At 45.5% G+C, this 18,831-nt stretch overlaps 2 protein-coding genes across 4 annotated transcripts; both read right to left on the reverse strand.

Moving 5' to 3' along the window:
* Nucleotides 1-2: 2 nt before the first annotated feature.
* tmem121b (transmembrane protein 121B) lies at nt 3-4,979 on the reverse strand. Its single transcript, XM_065951185.1, has one exon. The coding sequence runs from the start codon at nt 4,953-4,955 to the stop codon at nt 3,771-3,773; it is 1,185 nt and encodes a 394-aa protein (XP_065807257.1). The 5' UTR covers nt 4,956-4,979; the 3' UTR covers nt 3-3,770.
* Nucleotides 4,980-7,291: 2,312 nt separating this feature from the next.
* On the reverse strand, nt 7,292-18,807 carry mkrn1 (makorin, ring finger protein, 1). 3 transcript variants are annotated; one of them, XM_020644679.3, is made up of 8 exons: nt 18,657-18,807; nt 16,885-17,016; nt 11,555-11,736; nt 11,116-11,339; nt 10,712-10,926; nt 9,656-9,766; nt 9,009-9,153; nt 7,292-7,922 (listed from the first exon to the last, which is right to left on the reverse strand). In XM_020644679.3, exons 1-8 carry the CDS (start codon nt 18,728-18,730, stop codon nt 7,710-7,712), a joined length of 1,296 nt encoding a protein of 431 aa, XP_020500335.1. In that variant the 5' UTR covers nt 18,731-18,807; the 3' UTR covers nt 7,292-7,709. The 3 variants fall into 3 exon arrangements, with proteins under 3 accessions (XP_020500335.1, XP_065807256.1, XP_020500336.1); XM_065951184.1 differs by lacking the exon at nt 18,657-18,807 and adding an exon at nt 18,459-18,607; XM_020644680.3 differs by lacking the exon at nt 16,885-17,016 and having other exon boundaries at nt 18,657-18,793.
* Nucleotides 18,808-18,831: the final 24 nt, after the last annotated feature.

An 18,831-nucleotide genomic window follows, 5' to 3' on the forward strand; every position in this document is an offset into this window, starting at 1 on the left:
AGTTTGATTTGTTCAGATTTATTTGAGTTAACGCACAGAATGCTCCGTGTTACATCTACAGCACATCTATCATGATTATATCAGCACAGATTCAACAGCACAGTAACAGCACATCCTGTCTGAACACAACAGATCGTCGTTGCCATGGAGACGAGGAGAGTCCAACAGAAGAGTGTTCACGTGAAAGGAGGAGGAACATCCTGGTGACACCATGGGCTCCTTTAATGTCCTTTGGTACTCTCCCCGTGTTCATGTTCTGTGCTCGTTCATGCAGGCCAAACATCTTTGATTGAGGAGGAAACAAAGGGTTAACTTGTGCGCCAAGCTTCATGTGCAAATACAAACTAAGATTTTTAGAAAGCCTTTGAACAGCGCTCGATACAGACGCAGTGTCTAGCAGATTACTGGCACGAGGAAATAATACAAAAGAGTATAAAATAGAACTTTGAGAACACTTTGGCAGGATAATATAATATTTAAATATTTATCGAAGAAACAGAAGCAGGAAGAAGCAGGATGCACTACATGCTCTGCAGAGAGGTCAAAGGTCAACATCAACACTGCAGAGTTCATCAATGCAGCCAGAAAAAAATAAAACATTTTTAGAGACAAAGGCTCATCGTGGATTTGGGTCATCATGATACCAGAACTTTAATCATCGATATGATTCCATTCAAAATCAAATGATATCAATACCGGTTGGTTACCACGGCAACAACAATAGAAGTCCTGGACACCAGATAGTGGATCATTTCTTGCTTCTAACGGCGCCCTCTCTCTTTGGTTCAAAATATGAATGAGGATTGGATGATTTTTTTATCATTTTAAAACGTGGTTTGGAACGGGATCGACCTCGTCATCATGGAACCTTATGAATGAGCTCAAGAACATTTGAAACTATGATGGCTGTGACATCATCACGACATCATCATGACATCCCACGTGACAGCATCCTTTTACACTCACGTAGCTTAATAACTCTAAACGGCCTGCAGGGGGCGACTCCTCTGTTTGCCAATTGACCCAAAATCTCAAATCGTAAAAGTGTTGTTTTTTTTTCATTTCAAGTAAAAACAATCTCATTAGCGTTAATATAAACATCAACCTGACAAACACAAAGTGGTTTATGATGTGAACAGCAGAAATAGAGATTCTTCAAACAGGATATTGAAGCTGAATGAGGAAGTTTAACTCGCTGCGTCTGCGGATCATTCATTAACTCAGCAGCTCTTCACACTTGATTGTTTTTGCTTCTTAAATGATGACATGAGACGTTTTTCTGCACGTGTCAGCGGAATTTAAAAGTGATGAGATATTTTTCAAGAGAAATAAAAACAGTTCAGTCATGCAGTGTAACGGGACAATCATTTACTAAAGGAACATCACGCCGCGTTAAAGTCGACTGTGACAACTCAAAGCCTCTGACCTTTGACCTCTGATCTCCACTCACTGATCGCTCACAACCAAACCAAAGTCCGTCCCTGTGTGGGACGCCCCGACTCGGCCCGTTATCGTCGTTAAAATGACTTAAAATAGGCACTAAAATCATCTAGACCCCTCTGATTGGACACATTTCATGTTAAGAGACGTTTGTAACTCAACAACACACAACATGACCACAGCAGGTCCGTGTGACCACGACAGAGGAAGTCACCTGTAACACACCTTTTCAACACCGCCGGTCACACAGAGCTCGTTTGTCACCTTTCAAAGGAAGCAGGTCTCGAGCATGGCGAGCAGATAATAACGTACGGAGACTGAATACTGTCACATCTATCATTTTAATATTTGGCACGAGGCCATTCAGAATATTTACTCTCCTGCTGCAACGAGCAAATCCAACGATTCACCAATGTTCACCAATTCACTGATGTTTCTAACAAGTCTTTTTGTGTCTGCTTTGAAACAAACTGTAGTGAAATATGTTGTAAAGTTACCACTTTGTAATCTTTCCCGGGCTCAGTAAACTACACGTGGATGTAGAATAATCGAGGTAACGAGGTCATGAAGGTGACTGTTATAGTCAAGTGACACAAACATCTGTCGTGGCAGGTGTGCTGAAAATGGAACTTTCTAAGAACCGGCACAGCCTTTCATCTTTGAGCAAAGAAAGAAAAACCTCAGCAACTGAACGATTAAAAAACCAAAAAGTTTGTCTTTAGAGAAAACCGTCTGCAGAGACGAGGAGAGTCCAGTGATCTTAGAGGACTGAAGGACAAGAACAGTTCCAGAGCCGGAGATGTCCGTTTGAGGAGGACCGAGGAGGAAACCTGTTTGTGGCACTGGTTTGTGGCACACACACACACACACACACACACACACACACACACACACACACACACACACACACACACACACACACACACACACACACACACACACACACACACACACACACACACACACACACACACACACACACACACACACACACACACACACACACACACACACACACACACACACACACACACACACACACACACACACACACACACACACAACTTCACGGTCAGAACGAGCACAGACCTGCAGACGACATCCATAAAAAACATTTCTGTACACGGGGGAGGAGTCAAAGTGCACTTTAGGTCCAACACGTCCACCTGCTGTCTGTCTCTGTGGGTGTGTGTTTGATTCCTGTGCAGCTGCCTGAGGCACACACACACACACACACACACACACACACAATAGAAGGTCCATCTCACTATAGGTCCGGTCTGTTTGCAGGTGTTGTGTCTGACTGTAGCACCTGTGGGCGGGGCTGAAGAGGGGGGTGTTGTAAGGCTGGTACACGTGATGCGTTCAAGGTCCAGAAAAGATGAAAATCCGTCGGTGTGTTTACAGTTCTCAGAAGAGGTGAGTCAGCGCCAACACCTCCACAGAACAGAGCCGCTCCTGTGTCGGCCCACGAGAATGCTGCTCATCAATCTGCAGCACCTCACGCTAAAACAGCGAGGTGTTCGACTGAGCCGCTCGCAGCTGGAATAACGAGCTGGCAGCTACAGCCTGGGAGGAAAAGGGGGGGGGGGGGTTGCGCTGCACCACTAAATGTTACGGGGCACTGAGGTGGAAGATTTGGTTTTATTTGGAGGTTTGAGGACGTTGAGATCTTTTTCCCTCAAGATTTATTTTCAAACCCGTCACTGAAGCTGAGAGTTGGACTCAAACGGTTGAGAATAAATCAAATCTTCCACCTCTCCCATTTGTTCTCATGTACGGCTCTCACAGACTCTCCTGCAGGAAGTTGGCAGCATGTAAGACTCTGATGAATATCACACATGCCCGATGATATGTGCAGGATAATGTAGCTGACAGACTGTTTGGATGAAGGTGATATATTTTTTGCTTCACTTCATTGTTATGACAGTTTATAACATTTTTAAGTGTTCAATCTTGACAATAATCAGCCAATTGATCTTTAAAGATAAAAAGAGTGAGTGGAAGCTCAACTGTAGGGGGGGGGGGGGGGGTCATCAGGGGGCCACAGCGCACTGTCGGCCCCTGGTGGCTGCTGCTGTTCTGAGCTGGAGGCTAAAATCTCACCTGACTGAGATGATGTGTTTTGTCAGCTGGACCCTGGAGTGTGAACCTGTTAGGAGGAGATTTCAGTGCTGGAGAAGAGAATTTGACATGAAGGTTTGTTGAGTTTCATCCAAAGTCAGAGGTTCGGATTGGGATCCAGAACTTTCTGCAGGATTTAATAGTTCCCAGTTTAGTCTGAAGGCTGCACACTGGTCCACTCCCTCGTCATAAACCCGGTCCAGGATCTAGGACTGGGTGACGGCCAGCGTGTTGACATACCCGTGCGGACACATGTCGTTCTCGGACACGCAGTGTGAGAACTGCGCCGTGTTGCTGCTACCCGCGTGCTTGCGCCCACCCCGCACTGCCACGCACTGCTCCACGAGCTCGAGCAGCCCGCAGGCGAGGAGGAAGATGTTCTTAAACATGAAAACGGACACCGGAAGCTTGTACACATACACCTGGAAGCAGCGCACCACCAGCAAGGGGGCGTTAACCAGAAGACAGGTGAGGAAGCGCGCGCACAGCCAGCGGCAGCGCAGCTCGGAGGCGGTGAGCTCGTAGAGCCAGACCACCGGCACCGCCAGCGCCACGAAGTACACCGACAGCACCGTGTACTTCAGGTACACCGTGGGGATCTCCCCGCGAAGCATCAGCTCCAGCAGCGTGAAGCAGTCCAGCAGGTCCAGGCACGTGCTTAGGAAGCAGCTGTGGGCGTGGTGGCGCGTGGCTCCATTCAGGTCCTCGATGATGGAGTTGATGAGGCAGAAGAGGAGCGGCGCGGACAGCAGCATGATCACCTTGAAGCCGGTCAGCCCGCACGGCACCTTCAGCGCGATCAGCTCCAGGATTGACGTCTCCAGGACCAGCACCACCTTCGGGGTGCACGCGATTACGTAGATGAGCCAGGCCAGGTAGGCATAGGTGAACTCACCCAGGTTGCAACCGAAGATGGAGCTCTTCTGGTGGAAGCCGCAGGCGCGCTCCCGTTTACTGCGCGCGTTCTTCATGAAGAAGATACCCCAGCCCGAGACCACCACTAGGTCCGTGGCGATCCAGGAGCACCAGTACAGGTCCGTGAAGATGATGAGGTAGAAGTCCAGGACCCCGCCCTGGAAGACGAGCAGCAGGAAGCACAGAGTCTTGTACATGAGGCTGCGCGTGGATCTGTGCGCGAGCAGCGGGCCGCTCTGGTTAAATTCTCCCGACGTCATGACGCGGGCGGCGGCCACCAGCGGCTGGATGCTGCCGCTCTCCTCCGGGACGATGCTGCCGCTGCTGCTCTGCGGCTCCCTGCGGTTCCGAGGCCCGGAGTCTGGGGAGGAGGCGGCGGAGGAGGAGGAGGAGGAGGCGGGGGAGTCCGGGAAGAAGCTCGGTTCTGGTTGGAAGTGTTCGGCCTTCAGACTGTCGCTCCCAGCTTCAGAGATCATTGTATTTGAGCGGTTCCTCCCTTTTTCTGCTCCCCTCTGTCTGTCAGATGGTTTTATAGGAGGACACAAACAGACATGCGCAAACACAGACACGGACTGTGCTGGACTGGATTGCAGCTGCTCCTACATACATCACTGATAGGCTATTAATTAATTTATTAATCCATTTTCCAATAAATAATGAATCTATTAAGCTCACATCTTGACTCATCACTGGTTCTGTTTGAATCTCCTTCCTCAGCTGTTCAGTTTGTTTAAAATATATTTTATTAAAAGGATTTTTAAAAACCTGCCAAGATATGAAACTAAAAACAGAAAATATGAGAATAAATACAAAACATGTCAGCACAATGATTTAAGTTCATCCCCAAACAGAGAAGCTTGTTAGAGAATAAATCAAAACTCTTAAGAAAAAGTCCACCGTATGTTTATTAACGTTAAACATTAACTTATAACATCTGTAGTATTTATGGCAGCATTAAAAGCTGTACAGAGGTGGAACTGAAGGAACAAATGAGGCTTTGATCAGAGAGTTTGTCTTTGTCTTCATATTCACAAGCTTCAGTCATCATACTTATGTTTACATTCACTGCCAAGGCCGGCAATAAGGGGGGCAAAGGGGGACGCTTTCAGGGGCCCAGTCACATGGGGAGGGTCCAGAGGTTAGCAAAAAAAAAAAAAGATGGTCTGTCCTTCCTCGAGCAACAATGATCACATTCTATTTTACACCTAAATACTCACCGTTACCTGTGGGACATAGAAAACACATTTCAGCATCAGCACTCCTACGCGTTGTCAGGAGGTCAAAACGCTTTAATCAGAGGGTTAATGACGCATGAGGAGGTCTAATCACACCTGGGTCATAAAGAGGGTCTGATATCACACCTAGGTCAGGAAGAGAGGTGTTTAAGTTTGCACCTGAGCCTGATCCTGGGCAGACCCTGAGCAGCTCAGAAAACATGTTACTGGATAATAACAAATCGTTCAGTGCTCCCCCCCGGCAGCTGAATGATGTAACTACTGCATATTTCAGTAGAAGTAATGTTTCAATATTATTCAACATTTTCGGACACTTTATAAACCAAAGAGTAGATCTGATCCATCCAGAAAATTACTGAATTAAAGGTCTCATATGATGTATAATACACTTCTCCGTGTTCCTCTAACTCTAATATGTGTCTCTAGTCTGTCTACAAACCCCCCAATGATGAGAAAAGTCCATCCTGTCTTTTGCCTGCTCCACTTTTCAGAAAATGTGTGCTCAAACAGGCCGTTTGGCAATTTTCCCTTCATGACATCACAAAGGGCAGTAGCCCCTCCCCCAGGTGGGTGACACTCCCACAGCTAGGTGTTTGTTCTGCCCTCTGAGTCTGCCTTCTCACCGTAAACAATAGGACATGGAGTGAAAAAGACCGAGACACCCAAGCCCTTCCAGAGAGGGGGCGTGGTCAGACACAGCTTACATTTAAAGGTACAGACACAGAAACAGCCTGTTCTGAGCAGGGCTGAAATAGAGGGGTTTATAGGCATGATCAAATACAGGATCAGAGTGGATTTACAATAAGAAACTTCACACATGTTTTGAGGAGCTCTGAGACTTATTTAAACTGGTTGAAGAGGAGGAGAAGATGTGACCTTTAATAATTATGTTTAATTTCACAGGATTTAGTTTGACAGAAATTCTGCTTGGTTTTCACTCTGAGTTTAAAAGTCTGCCTACCTTCATGTGAGTATATTTATTTATTTATTTTAATGTGAAACAGATTTCATGAGCCGCTCAGTGACTAAAAGACCGACTAATTAAGATCTATACTTTGACTTCACCTGTTTTTAAACAATCTTTTTATTTTAATGCTCGAAAGAATGCAAAAGTGAAGAAGCTTTAAAAAAAAATAAAAAAAAATACATCTCATTCATAGGACCGGTGTGCAGCATAGGAAAAGATCCCTCTAAACTCTGCACACTGAACAAACTGCAAGAATACAACGCTTTTTATTTGAGCTTTTAGCCTTCGTTTGATTGGACGGTGACTAGAGTAGGAAACCCGAGAGACAGAGAGCGGGAAAGAGAAGCAGGAAAGGAGCCACAAGCCCTTGGAGGACTACAGCCTCCACACACGAGTCGTGACCTACCCGCCAGCCCGCCTGCGCCTTCATAAGCTTCGGACAGAGTGCAGAGTTTACCTGCAGCTTGACCTTTTTAAAAACAGGAAGTGACCCTTTATCTGGTGTGTAGGACTTCTCGTTGCCGTGGTTTCAAACAGGCTTTGAATGTGACATCCTGTCTGCCGGGGCAGAGTGGGTGTGTCAACAGTCGACAGTATGAAGCACAACAAGTCGTCTCTGAGCAGCTTTAATAAACAAACTTTGTGGTTAAAATCTTACATCATGCCGTCATACTGACAGGAAGGAGAGTCTCACACGGACGGTCAGACCCACAGATCAACTCCACGATGTTTATTAGCAATATCTGAACAAAGTTTATAATCTGACTTAAATCTTATATGTCAACACGTACCGCACGGATAGACTCACGAGAATAGAAAATGTTTAGCACGAGCGCACTGACGGGTTCTTTTTTTTAATTTTTTATATTTTATAAGTTCATTATTAACAGCCTGCTTAAAGGCCACGCCACAAAACAGGGGGAGGGAGAAGCTACTGTCCATCACTCGCACAAGACAGTCCATTCTAATGTAGTGTAGTCTAGTATACAGGTGAGGAGGAGGGGGAGGGGCTTAAGGGGGCAGGGCTGCTATAGGTAAATCTCATAGAAATCGTCCAGCTCCTCGTGAAACAAGTCCCACTCGTCCTCTGAGTCCGTCATCTCGTCGTCTGTCCCCGCGGCGAGCAGCATGAGCAGCATCTCGCTCAGCTCGAACGTCACCATCTCCTCGTCCTCGTTGTCGAACGAGTCGGTGCTTTCCCGCTCGTCCAGGATGTCCCACAGAGGAGTTCGCCTCGAGCTCTGGAGGGAGAGGGAAGGATTTAGTTTGTGATGCATGAATTCTGTCTGGAGGAGAAACAGGAACAGTTGGAACAGAAATAATGGTTCTTACAGCGTTAGAATAATGTGAAACCACTCTGAGACTTTAAGGACCGGGACAGGAACGGAACACTTTTCCTGATCATAGGCGTCTGTTAGCATGTCATCATTGCAGCCCTGTTTCCACCAAACGGCCCGGTTTGGTTCAGCACACATTTATTCACCTTTCCACCGTTCTGTTGGGGTGCCAAGCGTTCCCATCCGAACCTAAAGGGCGGAGCTAGACACGATGCTATATTTCTATTTTTGTTGCCGTGGTAATAAACAGGTATCGATATCGTTGATTTTTATTATATCGAAGTTTAAAATCAATCTCCCACCTTTGACAACTCACAAATCCCCCAGAGGTGGTCAGATGCCGTAACACAGAACGCTGCTCAGAATGAGACCCCAGGACAGGCCACGCTGGCGTTACCTCCACGTCTGATGGAGGAGACGGTGGAGCGGGGACTCACAGGGACAGGGGGAACACGTGGGTGAATTTAGTGCGGCGATGAAAGAATGTGTATACGATGGACTTTTAAGCCCGCTGCAACTGGCCGGCAGACGACACGGACGGGCTGAGTCTTTTCCTGTTGCACGAGAGAGTTAGTGAGATATTTTAAAACATGTCGGCTCATATGGATGTGTGTGTGTTTCTGACGCAGAGGAGGCACGTACTAAGAGACAGCAGTCCTCACCATGTGTAACATGACTCCGCCCATTTGTCCAACATCACAACAACAACTGAACCTTTCATTCAAACCAGTTCCCTTTCATGACCTTAGAGCGGTTTCTATTCTGCAGCTCAACGCTTTCTACATCCAGCAGAGGGCGCTGCAGTGCAGGAGGTGATGTCACTGTTGTTCATAGAATTGTAAAAGCAGATTTTTGTGCATTGACGACATGCTGGATGTGAAAACATTTACAAACACAAACTGTGAGCGTCTTTCAGTCACTAATATATTCATAGTGACACCTGCTGGTGCAGTGACAGAGTGTGAGTGAGCTGCAGGTGTGAGCTGTTACCCTGGTTCTGCTGTTGGATCCCGTCTGTCGTCTCTGAGGTTGAGCCTCCTCCAGCCGGCCGTCAGGAAAGGCGTGTTTGTAGAAGCAGTTTGAGCCGAAGGGGCACGTCCCGCGGCCTTCGTCAAAGTATCGACACGATTTAGTCCTGAAGAGGAAACAGAGAACAGACGCAGGACGTCAGACTGGGACAGCTGATCGATGTTGACGTGGTCAAGTCTCCCACTGGATGTTTTTTTTTTTTTTTTTTAATTAAAGTGAGTTTCAATCTGCTTTTTTTAAATCAGCCCTCTCCTTCTCCCTTCAGTTTACTTCCATCAATGGCCCGCCCACATCATCACATCCACCCACAACAGACGCTCATCTCACAGCAAAAGAAAAGAGTTTTAGAATCGGACACTAAAGTGTTTATTAAAATATTAGCAGAAGGAATCTAAAATAAGACAAATGGATCAAAGAACACAACTAAAAACCTAAAACCTGAGAGAGGAGGGTTACTGGACTGTGTCTCAGATGTAATGTTACCCACATCAGACAGACACCAGCTGATTACAAAAGTGTTAAATGTGTGTGTGTGTGTGTGTGTGTGTGTGTGTGTGTGTGTGTGTGTGTGTGTGTGTGTGTGTGTGTGTGTGTGTGTGTGTGTTTACCCCATGCCGTCCTTGTACTTCTGGATGAGTTTCTGCTTGTCGTCTTTATCTTCCACCCAGTACTCGCTCGGGATCACAAAGTTGGACGTGATTCGACACTCAGGGCAGGACCTGCAGAGTGAAAGAGATGAAACATTTGATTTCAGAACGATGAAAGATGAGTGAACGATCCGGTCAGTAAAAAAAACAACCTGTATGTTAAACTAAACAGAAATCATTTCATGTGAGCAAAAAGACTCAAACAACAATCTACAGCTGCTTTCACTCCTAAACGTGTCTACATAACATCAGGAGGACTGCTCCGTATATTCTCCTGATCTGGTTGTTTACACATGCAGCTCACAGAGGGAGACTATCCCTGTCAGACAGGAGGGGGGGGCGGAGTCTCCTGAGGTAAGACATAAAAAGAACAATGTGGAAGTGGCTTTCGCAGCAACAGAGTCCTCTATACGACACTATAATGAGAATATGTGTCTTTCTATCAATGCTACGTGTAGTCGAACAGACTCTCAATGTGAACTAAAGAGTGGAGAAGAACATTCTGGAGAACAGGAAACACAATGCAGCAGGTTCATTAGAGCACGGAGGTCGTAGAGGTGGCGTGCAGACCGTCTATGGTCGTGCAGCGATCACAGGGAATAAACGTCACCACCCCCTCCCACTCACTCCAGGTGAATTCTCCTGATTATACCCTGCTGTGTTCTCACATCAGCTCAGTGATTACGTTCAATGTGAATATACGTCCTCCCTTTCACATGAATGCAGTACTATTTCAGTATTTGGACGGAGTCTGGAGATGCATACTCTCTGGTGTCTCAAATCTCTAACCTCACAACAATCATCCATTTATCTGACGTGCACACATCTAAATCAGGAGCTTTAAAAGTATTTAGTCTTAGATTACTTTCTTAAACGAGCAGGAGACCAAACTGATTTTGCCGCCTGGAAGTAAATAAGGAAAGAAGTCACAGGTGTGTTTTGGTTTTTTTCGCTGTGAAGCCTTGAAAACAGATTTGCCCTCTTCAGATCTAAAGGTAAATAACTTCAGCGACTCACTTGATGATTTTGCTTTCGAACTGTTTGGCGCTCCTCCACTTGCGGATGCACTTCAGGCAGTAGCAGTGGCTGCAGTTGGAGAGGATGCCGAAGCGTCGCTCGCTCAGGTTGGCCTTCTCAAAGACCACCTCCATGCACACGCCGCACATCATGTCCTTGCTGCGCTGGATGGCGAACGAGATCTCCATGTCCTTCTCATGGGCCTCGATGCACGCCTGACGGAGGAAACACCGGGTATTAGTCCTCTATCTCCCTCTGCCCATTGTTAAAACTGCACAGAGCATTTAGATCTCAGCTTCTTATTAACTAACCCTAAAAACAGAGATCTAGAACAAAAAGCTGCAAGATGACTATTTGAACTTTTAAACATTAATAACATGCAACACATATAGATTGAGCATTACCTTTGTGTGCTCGGAGCGCTGGGCGTTCTCGGTGGGGTGGAGCACCTGCAGGCCACACATGTCGCACACGTCGCCGTGGAGATAGGCGCAGTTGACGCCGTAGCGACACTCTCCGACGGCGGCGTACGGGCAGAGCTGCTTTTTCAGCTCTTTGTTCTCCTGCGCTGAGTCGCCGTCTAACTCCTCGATGAGAGGGGCGGAGCTTTCAGCCTTCACCGGCTCAGCTAAACACAGACGATACACAGAACACAGAAAGACATCAAAGGTTTAAATTTAAAATGAGAGAGAAACAAAACGCGTCATGCCTTCTTCTGATCTGTGGAACATCGTAAACCTTCCTTTCTGCTCTCAGACAGTTCAGGCTCCACAGGAAGCTTTAGAAACCTCAGATTTCTCAGAAAACACAAATCTGTTGGTGTTCTTATTTACATCACGTTACCTCGTCCGCAGTAGGGCTGTCCTGGGACAAACTCCGCAGCGTTGACCCAGTCTCTGGCCCCCCGACCAGGTGTTGACCCACTGTGTTCTGGATCTGACGAGCCGGCAAGTGAGGCGGAGGGCAGCGGCAGCGTCTGCGAGGTGGGAGGCTCCTCGTTGTTTGTGGGTTTACAGTGTTCAAACCTGAGGAAGAACCCAGGAACCACAGGTTATCTAACGTCCTACAGCAGTGATGAAGGACGGTTAAGAGCTACGAGCAGAAAAACAGGCAGCGTGTCAGTGCTCTGTCCGACATCTTTATCTCAGTTCCACCTGTGTGACGGGTCACCTTGGCACAGCTGCTTATCATGAACTGTTCAGCAGCTAGTATCACGTTAGCATGTAGTCAGCCTGTATGCATGAGCGCTGCACAGTTAGCTTGTCTGACGTGTTTCCTGTCTCCCTGCAAAGACAAAGCTCCGGTGTATGAACCATCTCTGCTTTGATACAGGGAGAAGAACATGACTGGTACTCAGAGGAATACTTTCAGTCGGTTAGAATCTTTTGAGATCTGCTGAATTGTGTTTTTCCCTTTTTGAACAAAGAACTGCAACTTGTTTTTGTGGAGATAAGTGGCAGGAAGTTCAGGAAAAGAGAGCATTGCCACTTCCTGGTTCCACTTCCTGGTTCACAATAAAAGCTACCCAGTGCAGCCTTTCTTTTGCTGTGTGTTTAACCCTTTACTAAAGCCCAAACTCATTCTGCGTTAATATGAACCTTCTGGGTGACACAGGAAAAACTAACTGTTCACAGGATGGCTGATCAGTTCAATTATCATCTTTTCTTCAACCAGAGCTCCTAAATGTTCGCCCTTAGTGAGATTATTTCTAAAGAGCTTCTTTTTAAGCACTGGCTTAAAGCTATTAATGGAGCAATATGTAACTCTGACACTTACTGTTTAAAATGGGTACTGCAGTCTAAATTCAAAACATTGGAGAAAGCTGCGGAGAGCTGGCTAAACACTGAAGCTTCAGTGTCTGGTAAAGTCAACCTGCGTGAGCATGACTCTAGAGAGGAGGGGGCATAGTGCTCCTTTAAAGTTTCTGCAGTTTTAGATACTATCGGTCTCTGAAATAACAGATTCAATCGTCTTTACTTCCTGCCTGCTTCACCTCATTTACACCATCCTGTTCACGGCCATTTCATTTATGAATTCCTTTGACATAAACGTTGCATATTAACCTTTGAAACTGTCATCAGAGCTTAAGTATTATAAACGGAATCAAACCAACACGACAGCAGCTGCACTTGTATGTTTGTGTAAATGACTGCGTCCTGTTAGAGAGCAGGACGTGGTGTTTACACAGACACAGAGCCCGACCTTCACCGTGTTCACTTTGTGAAGGCCAGTACACGGTTTCTAGTCTGATAAAGACCTGTGACCGGTCTCTGCTGCTCATTTGGTGCCTCTTCTTAAGAGAAATATTTTGGATCTGTCTGTAAATAATAAGCATGTAAGAGGAATGTGAAGTGTAATTTCCCCTGCTGAGCTGTGCAGAGGAGTTGTACAGCCTCAGGGACAGATACAGTATCTCCTGTGGCTGTAAAAAACTCAGTGTCTGAGAGTTGGCAGTATTTTGATCTAGAAGTTATATTTAGGGTGATCATGATTTTCCCGAGTGGAGACAGAGTTGTTTATTCTTCACAGGTGTGTTGGAAGCAAACAGGTGATAGGCTGTAAAGTTACCATGTTGAGACTTGATCAAACTACAGACACCACCTCAGGCCAACCAGTAAAGACTCATCTTTAACCCACTAGTGTAACTGGGGCTGGGATGAGGGACGGTGTGTTGCATCATTTAGACGAGGGGTGTGATACCAGAGACCCTCGCTCTCCACAGCAGAACAAACCGGTACAAAAGGGGAGACTGACTGTAATCCTTCACGGATCCAACCGGTCCGGAGTCCGGGTTATCCAGGTCTGGGCGAGTTGGGCGTGCCCAGCAGACCCGCAAAGGGAGGCGACCAGGAGGATCCTAATCAGATGTCTAAACTACCTCAACCGGCTCCTTTCCATGTGAAGGACTAGCGGCTCTACTCCGAGCTCCTCCCCCTCTCTCTAACGTCCAGACACCCTCCAGACAGAGGAAACTCCTTTCAGACGCTTGTATCCGCCAGGCTTCATGATGACAGAGAACTGACCCTCGACTGTTTGGATAAAAAGCATCACCACTTCTTCATTTGACCCTCAAAGACTCGGGTCATCATTTAGAGTATTCATTCTTGATCTGTCTCCAGGTTCAGACAGCTTTATGCATCTTATAAGGACTTCACTCTGACCTCGAACTTTAACCTCTGATCACCTAAATCTAATTGGTTTATCTGTAAATCTGAGAGGTTACTGTGCAAAAGATTCCCCTCCACGCTTTTCCTGAAATATTCACAATTCTCAAGAATGGAACAGAAGAACAACAGCATACAAATATATAAATTCATAACGCACAGCCAGCTTAAGACAGTCGGAGCCTTCTGTCCGTACTCTGCGTTCAGTTTGTCCACATTTCTGCACGTTTTCTGGAAGCTTACAGAAACAGACTAAATGTTGCAATACCACCTGAAGTCATGGGGGCAGTGTGGAGCAGTGTAGCCGACAGTTCATGTCGGACCAGCTAAAGACAATGAAGAAGAACCCCATGGCACAGGGAGAGACGACAACAGAACAGCTGGACGGAGATCAGACGGAGACTGGAGGTCAGCTAGACGCCAAAGATGGAGAAGTGGAGATCTGTGAGAGACTGCGCCCTCTAGTGGCTGCACTTTTAACATCCATCTCAACATGAAGGACATGTTGGAGTATATGGGAAGGGATGGTTACAACCTTTAAAAACATAAGTATCTTATTTCAAACGTAAACGAAGCAGAAATGAGCCTCGTCTGGTTCAGTTTCTAAGTTAGGGGATCTCCAGAGCAGAATCACTGACGGAGGTCTCCTCCTTTTTTTTGGTAAATTAACTAACCAGCTAATCAAAATAAACTGAACACTAATTAAAGCAGTTTAATGTTAAAAATCAGATTTTCTTCAACACGTTTCGGTTTTTCTTGAAGGGCTAAAATATAAACGACAGCTAACTTCAACTCTGCTGGTTTCTTTCTGGTCTTCCAGGCCGCCACTGATCGAAATCCGTTTAGTTATCATTATCGTTATCAAGTTATCATTAAAATAAAAACATCAAAGATCTAGAGAGTGACGTGACATACACGGTGGAGACGGTCAAATGTAAATGCTTTAGACTCTGTGATGATGATAAATAGTGCAGCGATGTTTCTACTGTCGGAGGCTTTAAAGCAACAGAAACAATCAGATCACCATGTTAGAGGATGTTTGATCCCAGTCTTGTATTTCACATCCAGCCCTCACATGACAGATGCTGCAGCCCTGATGATGATATGCAGACACCTTTCACTCAAACGTCCTCACAATAACATGTCAACTCCTCAGATACTATACAGCATGACTAACCGACTATGACAGTCTGAGCACGCAGCCGTACAAAAGGAAGAGCTGCCTGTCAGACATCACTGTTAACCAGTCTGCTCCCAGAGAGCCACTGGGAGAACAGGGAGGGGAGGGGAGGGGTGCTGCTGGAGGAGCGATGCATAAATAAAAGAGAGCGGAGGCTGCTGCAGCAGAATGAACCCGGGGAACCCAGCAACAGCGCAGGAGGAGGAGGAGGGGGGGGGGGAGGGGGGGGGGGGGGGGGGGGGGCTCAGAGAAAGAGAGCAGGAAGGAAACACAATGTTATGCAATTGCCATGCAGGCTGCAATGCACTGTGTCTGGCTGCAGGAGAGAGAGAGAGGCAGAGAGACACAGACACCGAGTGTGAGAGCGAGACAGAGTCCATACAATAGACAGAGCCTGGGGAACCATAATAAACCCCCACAGGGAGAGCCTTTCTATGCACTCTTAATGCAGAGGTCACACAAATAATGAGGACACCTCCATCTCAACGATGAAGGAATGTGACTTATCAACACAACAACAACAGCAGAGAAACACACTCCTCAGACATCCTGCAGGCAGTAAACACACCGTAACAGAGAAATTATGGAGTGTATGGGGAAGTAGAGCGTCACTGCTGCAGCTGGTGGTCCTCGGAGGGTCTTGGTAACTATGGCGATGCAGCCAGACACGCAGCAGACACTGTCTGTACACACTGCTGCTGCTGCTGCTGTCTGGGTACACTGCAGCCTGACAACAGAGCAGCAGACTAATCCGCTGCTCAAAAGACGAGATTTGCATGTTTGAGCCCGTTTCACGACGAATAAATACTGATGACCACATTGAATGCAGGCTGCAGTGTGTGGGATAATTAAAGCGGACTGACACAGATTTATGTCCTTATTCTTCTATCCATGACAATAGTGTCTGCTTTGACTTTACAACACAAGTCTCTTCAAGTCAGTCTGCTTCACGTATACGCATACGATGAAATGATATTCATTCAGATAGAGAAGATGAATCAGTCCTTTATTTGCAAATCCAGATAAACTGTCAGAGAAACTTACTGCTGTGCAAACAAAATATATGTTTCAAAGATCTTTTAATCGTGTAACTGAATGTGGAAGAGGAGAACTCAAAGCCGACCCCATGTTCCAGTGTGATCTTAGAATAAGTATGTCGATGTCTTCAATCATATTTTATGACTAAACATTAACAAGTTTAAGACAACGGGGAACAGACGTAAACAAAACCAGGTGAAAACTTTAAAGCACTTTGAGAGCCTTCAAACGGTCCACCCTGAGTAACAGAGCTCAAACAAACTGGGAACAGGTGGATTTTAAACACAATCCTTCAAAAACAACAACAAAAACAATATTAAAGATTAACTAGGATATATATGCAGCCTGGCACTTAACTCCTTTCAGATAAAAAATGCATTTAGAGTCAGAATTTGATCAAACAACAACTCTGGCCAGGAGAATTTCTCCATGTTCAAACGGTCATGTGACATTTCCTTCCCATCAAACTGCTAACATCCAGCAGAGCTGCGATGCTTCAGCTGTACGTGGAGCGGCCCGAGCTCAGACACACACCGACAACATGTTGACACGGGGAGCGGCGGTCTCAGGTGTCAGGTCCCCTCCAGGAGCTCTAATGCTTCTCAGAAGCCGAGACACTTTTAGAAAAGAAGTTATAATAAAGCTCGACCGACAACTGGGAGCTTTTTTTTTTTAGGACGAGGCAGCTGAGCGTGAACACGATTACAAAACAGCCAAATCTGTTTATACTCGAGTTCGTCCACCTTCGAATTATTTGAATTGAAAGACTCAGGTTGGAGCGGGTTCTTTACCTGCATCGGTCTCCGAACACACAGTTTCCCTTCTGAAAGAACTTGCACATCATCGCTGCAGGTTTGCTGCTGGTCAGATCATGGGAGTATCGACAGTTTTCTCCTTCTGTGCAAAGACCATGCATGAAATATCTGGAAATAAAAACACAAGGACGAAGGTCGACTGTCAGTAACCAGAACTTAAAAGTCTGTTTCAAAAGATGTCAACTTTATTTTGTACGGACGGGTTGTCGCAAAAACTGAATTTCAAACTTCAATAAGCTTTGAATAAAAGATCAATCAACGTCAATACCCGTTTCACAGGTGAGCAGTTTGATATGTGTATTAAACGTTGCCATTGAATTTGTGCAATTTAGACAATGGGCAGCAATTTGCTTTTAAGGTTCCTGACGTGCAAAGGTGAACCATGCAGCTTGGTCACTTTATGATGCTTTCAATCATTAAAATAAAAGAGACTGAATCGTTCAAAACAACCTTAAAGCTTCATTAGTCCCTGATTTAGTCACTGAGCGGCTCATTAAATCAGATTCACGTTTAAATATTACAAATATAAACTCAACAGAAGGTCGACACACTCACACTAAATCCTTTCAAAAAGAAATGTAATGAATAATCAGACGTCTGTGAAAACTCTACATGTCGATTACAAGTTTGTTTATTTGTAAAAATCTGCTAATTCTGATCCAAATAACTTTGTTAGAGATTCAGTTCACTGACAGAGAAAATAATCCAGAAAATATCGACGTGTAAAGTGTCCATCTATCTTTTAAATACCTGAAAACTTCGTTTAAGAATACAAGGCACTGAAAAGTATCGAACATGATGATGACGACCTCGTTAGTAGGTTATTCATGAAACAACAAATAAAAAACCTGAATCTAAAAACAACAACACGTCCTTGAAAAATCACTATTCACGAGGAGACACGAAAATATGAAATTAAAGCAGAAACATGAGAAACCTTCAGCCAGAAAATAAAACATAAATACACGAAAAACAGCAGTCAGTTAAACACACATTCATGACAACAACAAAGTAAAACACACAAAGCACGACCATGCTTCATAAACACAGAGAACAAACTGTTCCCACCTGTTAGTGTGTTGTTGTTTTTTTACCTTTGTTTGTGTGTTGTTGTTGTTTTTTTTAACTTTGTTTGTGTGTTGTTGTTTTTTACCTTTGTTAGTGTGTTTTTTGTTATATGTTCTTGTTTCCCCTTTAATCTGATAATCCCCAAACGCTTTACAAACATCGTCATTATTATTATTATTATTATTATTATTATTATTATTATATCATCATGTGAATAAATTAGAAACAGATTAAGACTGAAAAAGCTTCCTCATGTAAACTTCGTGTTTCACTTTCATATTTTCAACACATGAAGCTAATCTTAGCACAGCAACACAAACAATCATCTAATAATGATTATTATAACATTTCAACTCGGTGGTTTCACGTTTTTAACAAACAGTGATAGTTATTAAAGTTAACCTTTACACAGGGTGGTGATCGACACCCTCGTATGGGAGTTAACCGATGACAACATTAAAGCTACCAAACTGGCTGCTAACCTCACTGTGAGCTGTGGGAACATAACAACACAGCCTGGAGACATGTAAGCTAACAGCTAGCTGGCTAACAGCTGACCGAGCCTCGGAAGACGCTGCTGTCAGTCGGTCGTTGGCCACCGGAACTCCGCTGCTTTTGTTCAAAAACCACCGACGGTGAAATAATCCTCGACATTTAAGCCCCCGGTCGTCTTGTCTTACCGGCAGGTTACGTTTTTGGTCCAACCTCCTGTTACTGCTGGAGTCGCCGTAGACGCTACTGCTGCCTCCGCCATAGCTGTTTATGTTGAGAAACCACAGCCGGACCTTCCGGACAGCTCCGGAACGCCTCGGCTTCTTCCGTATAAGTACGATTCATGGCGGAGTTTGCCGAAGA

The sequence above is a fragment of the Labrus bergylta genome, chromosome 23 (genome assembly GCF_963930695.1).
Source record: "Labrus bergylta chromosome 23, fLabBer1.1, whole genome shotgun sequence".
Taxonomy (NCBI): domain Eukaryota; kingdom Metazoa; phylum Chordata; class Actinopteri; order Labriformes; family Labridae; genus Labrus; species Labrus bergylta.

What these genes read in the sequence shown, in the direction of transcription:
- tmem121b (XM_065951185.1), bottom strand. Translation starts at nt 4,955, where the DNA reads ATGATCTCTGAAGCTGGGAGCGACAGTCTGAAGGCCGAACACTTCCAA.
- mkrn1 (XM_020644679.3), bottom strand. Translation starts at nt 18,730, where the DNA reads ATGGCGGAGGCAGCAGTAGCGTCTACGGCGACTCCAGCAGTAACAGGA. An exon ending in ACAGCCCTACTGCGGACGAG is followed by an intron (nt 11,340 to 11,554) that starts GTAACGTGATGT and finishes GTCTGTGTTTAG; the next exon opens with CTGAGCCGGTGAAGGCTGAA. An exon ending in TTCGAAAGCAAAATCATCAA is followed by an intron (nt 9,767 to 10,711) that starts GTGAGTCGCTGA and finishes TTCACTCTGCAG; the next exon opens with GTCCTGCCCTGAGTGTCGAA.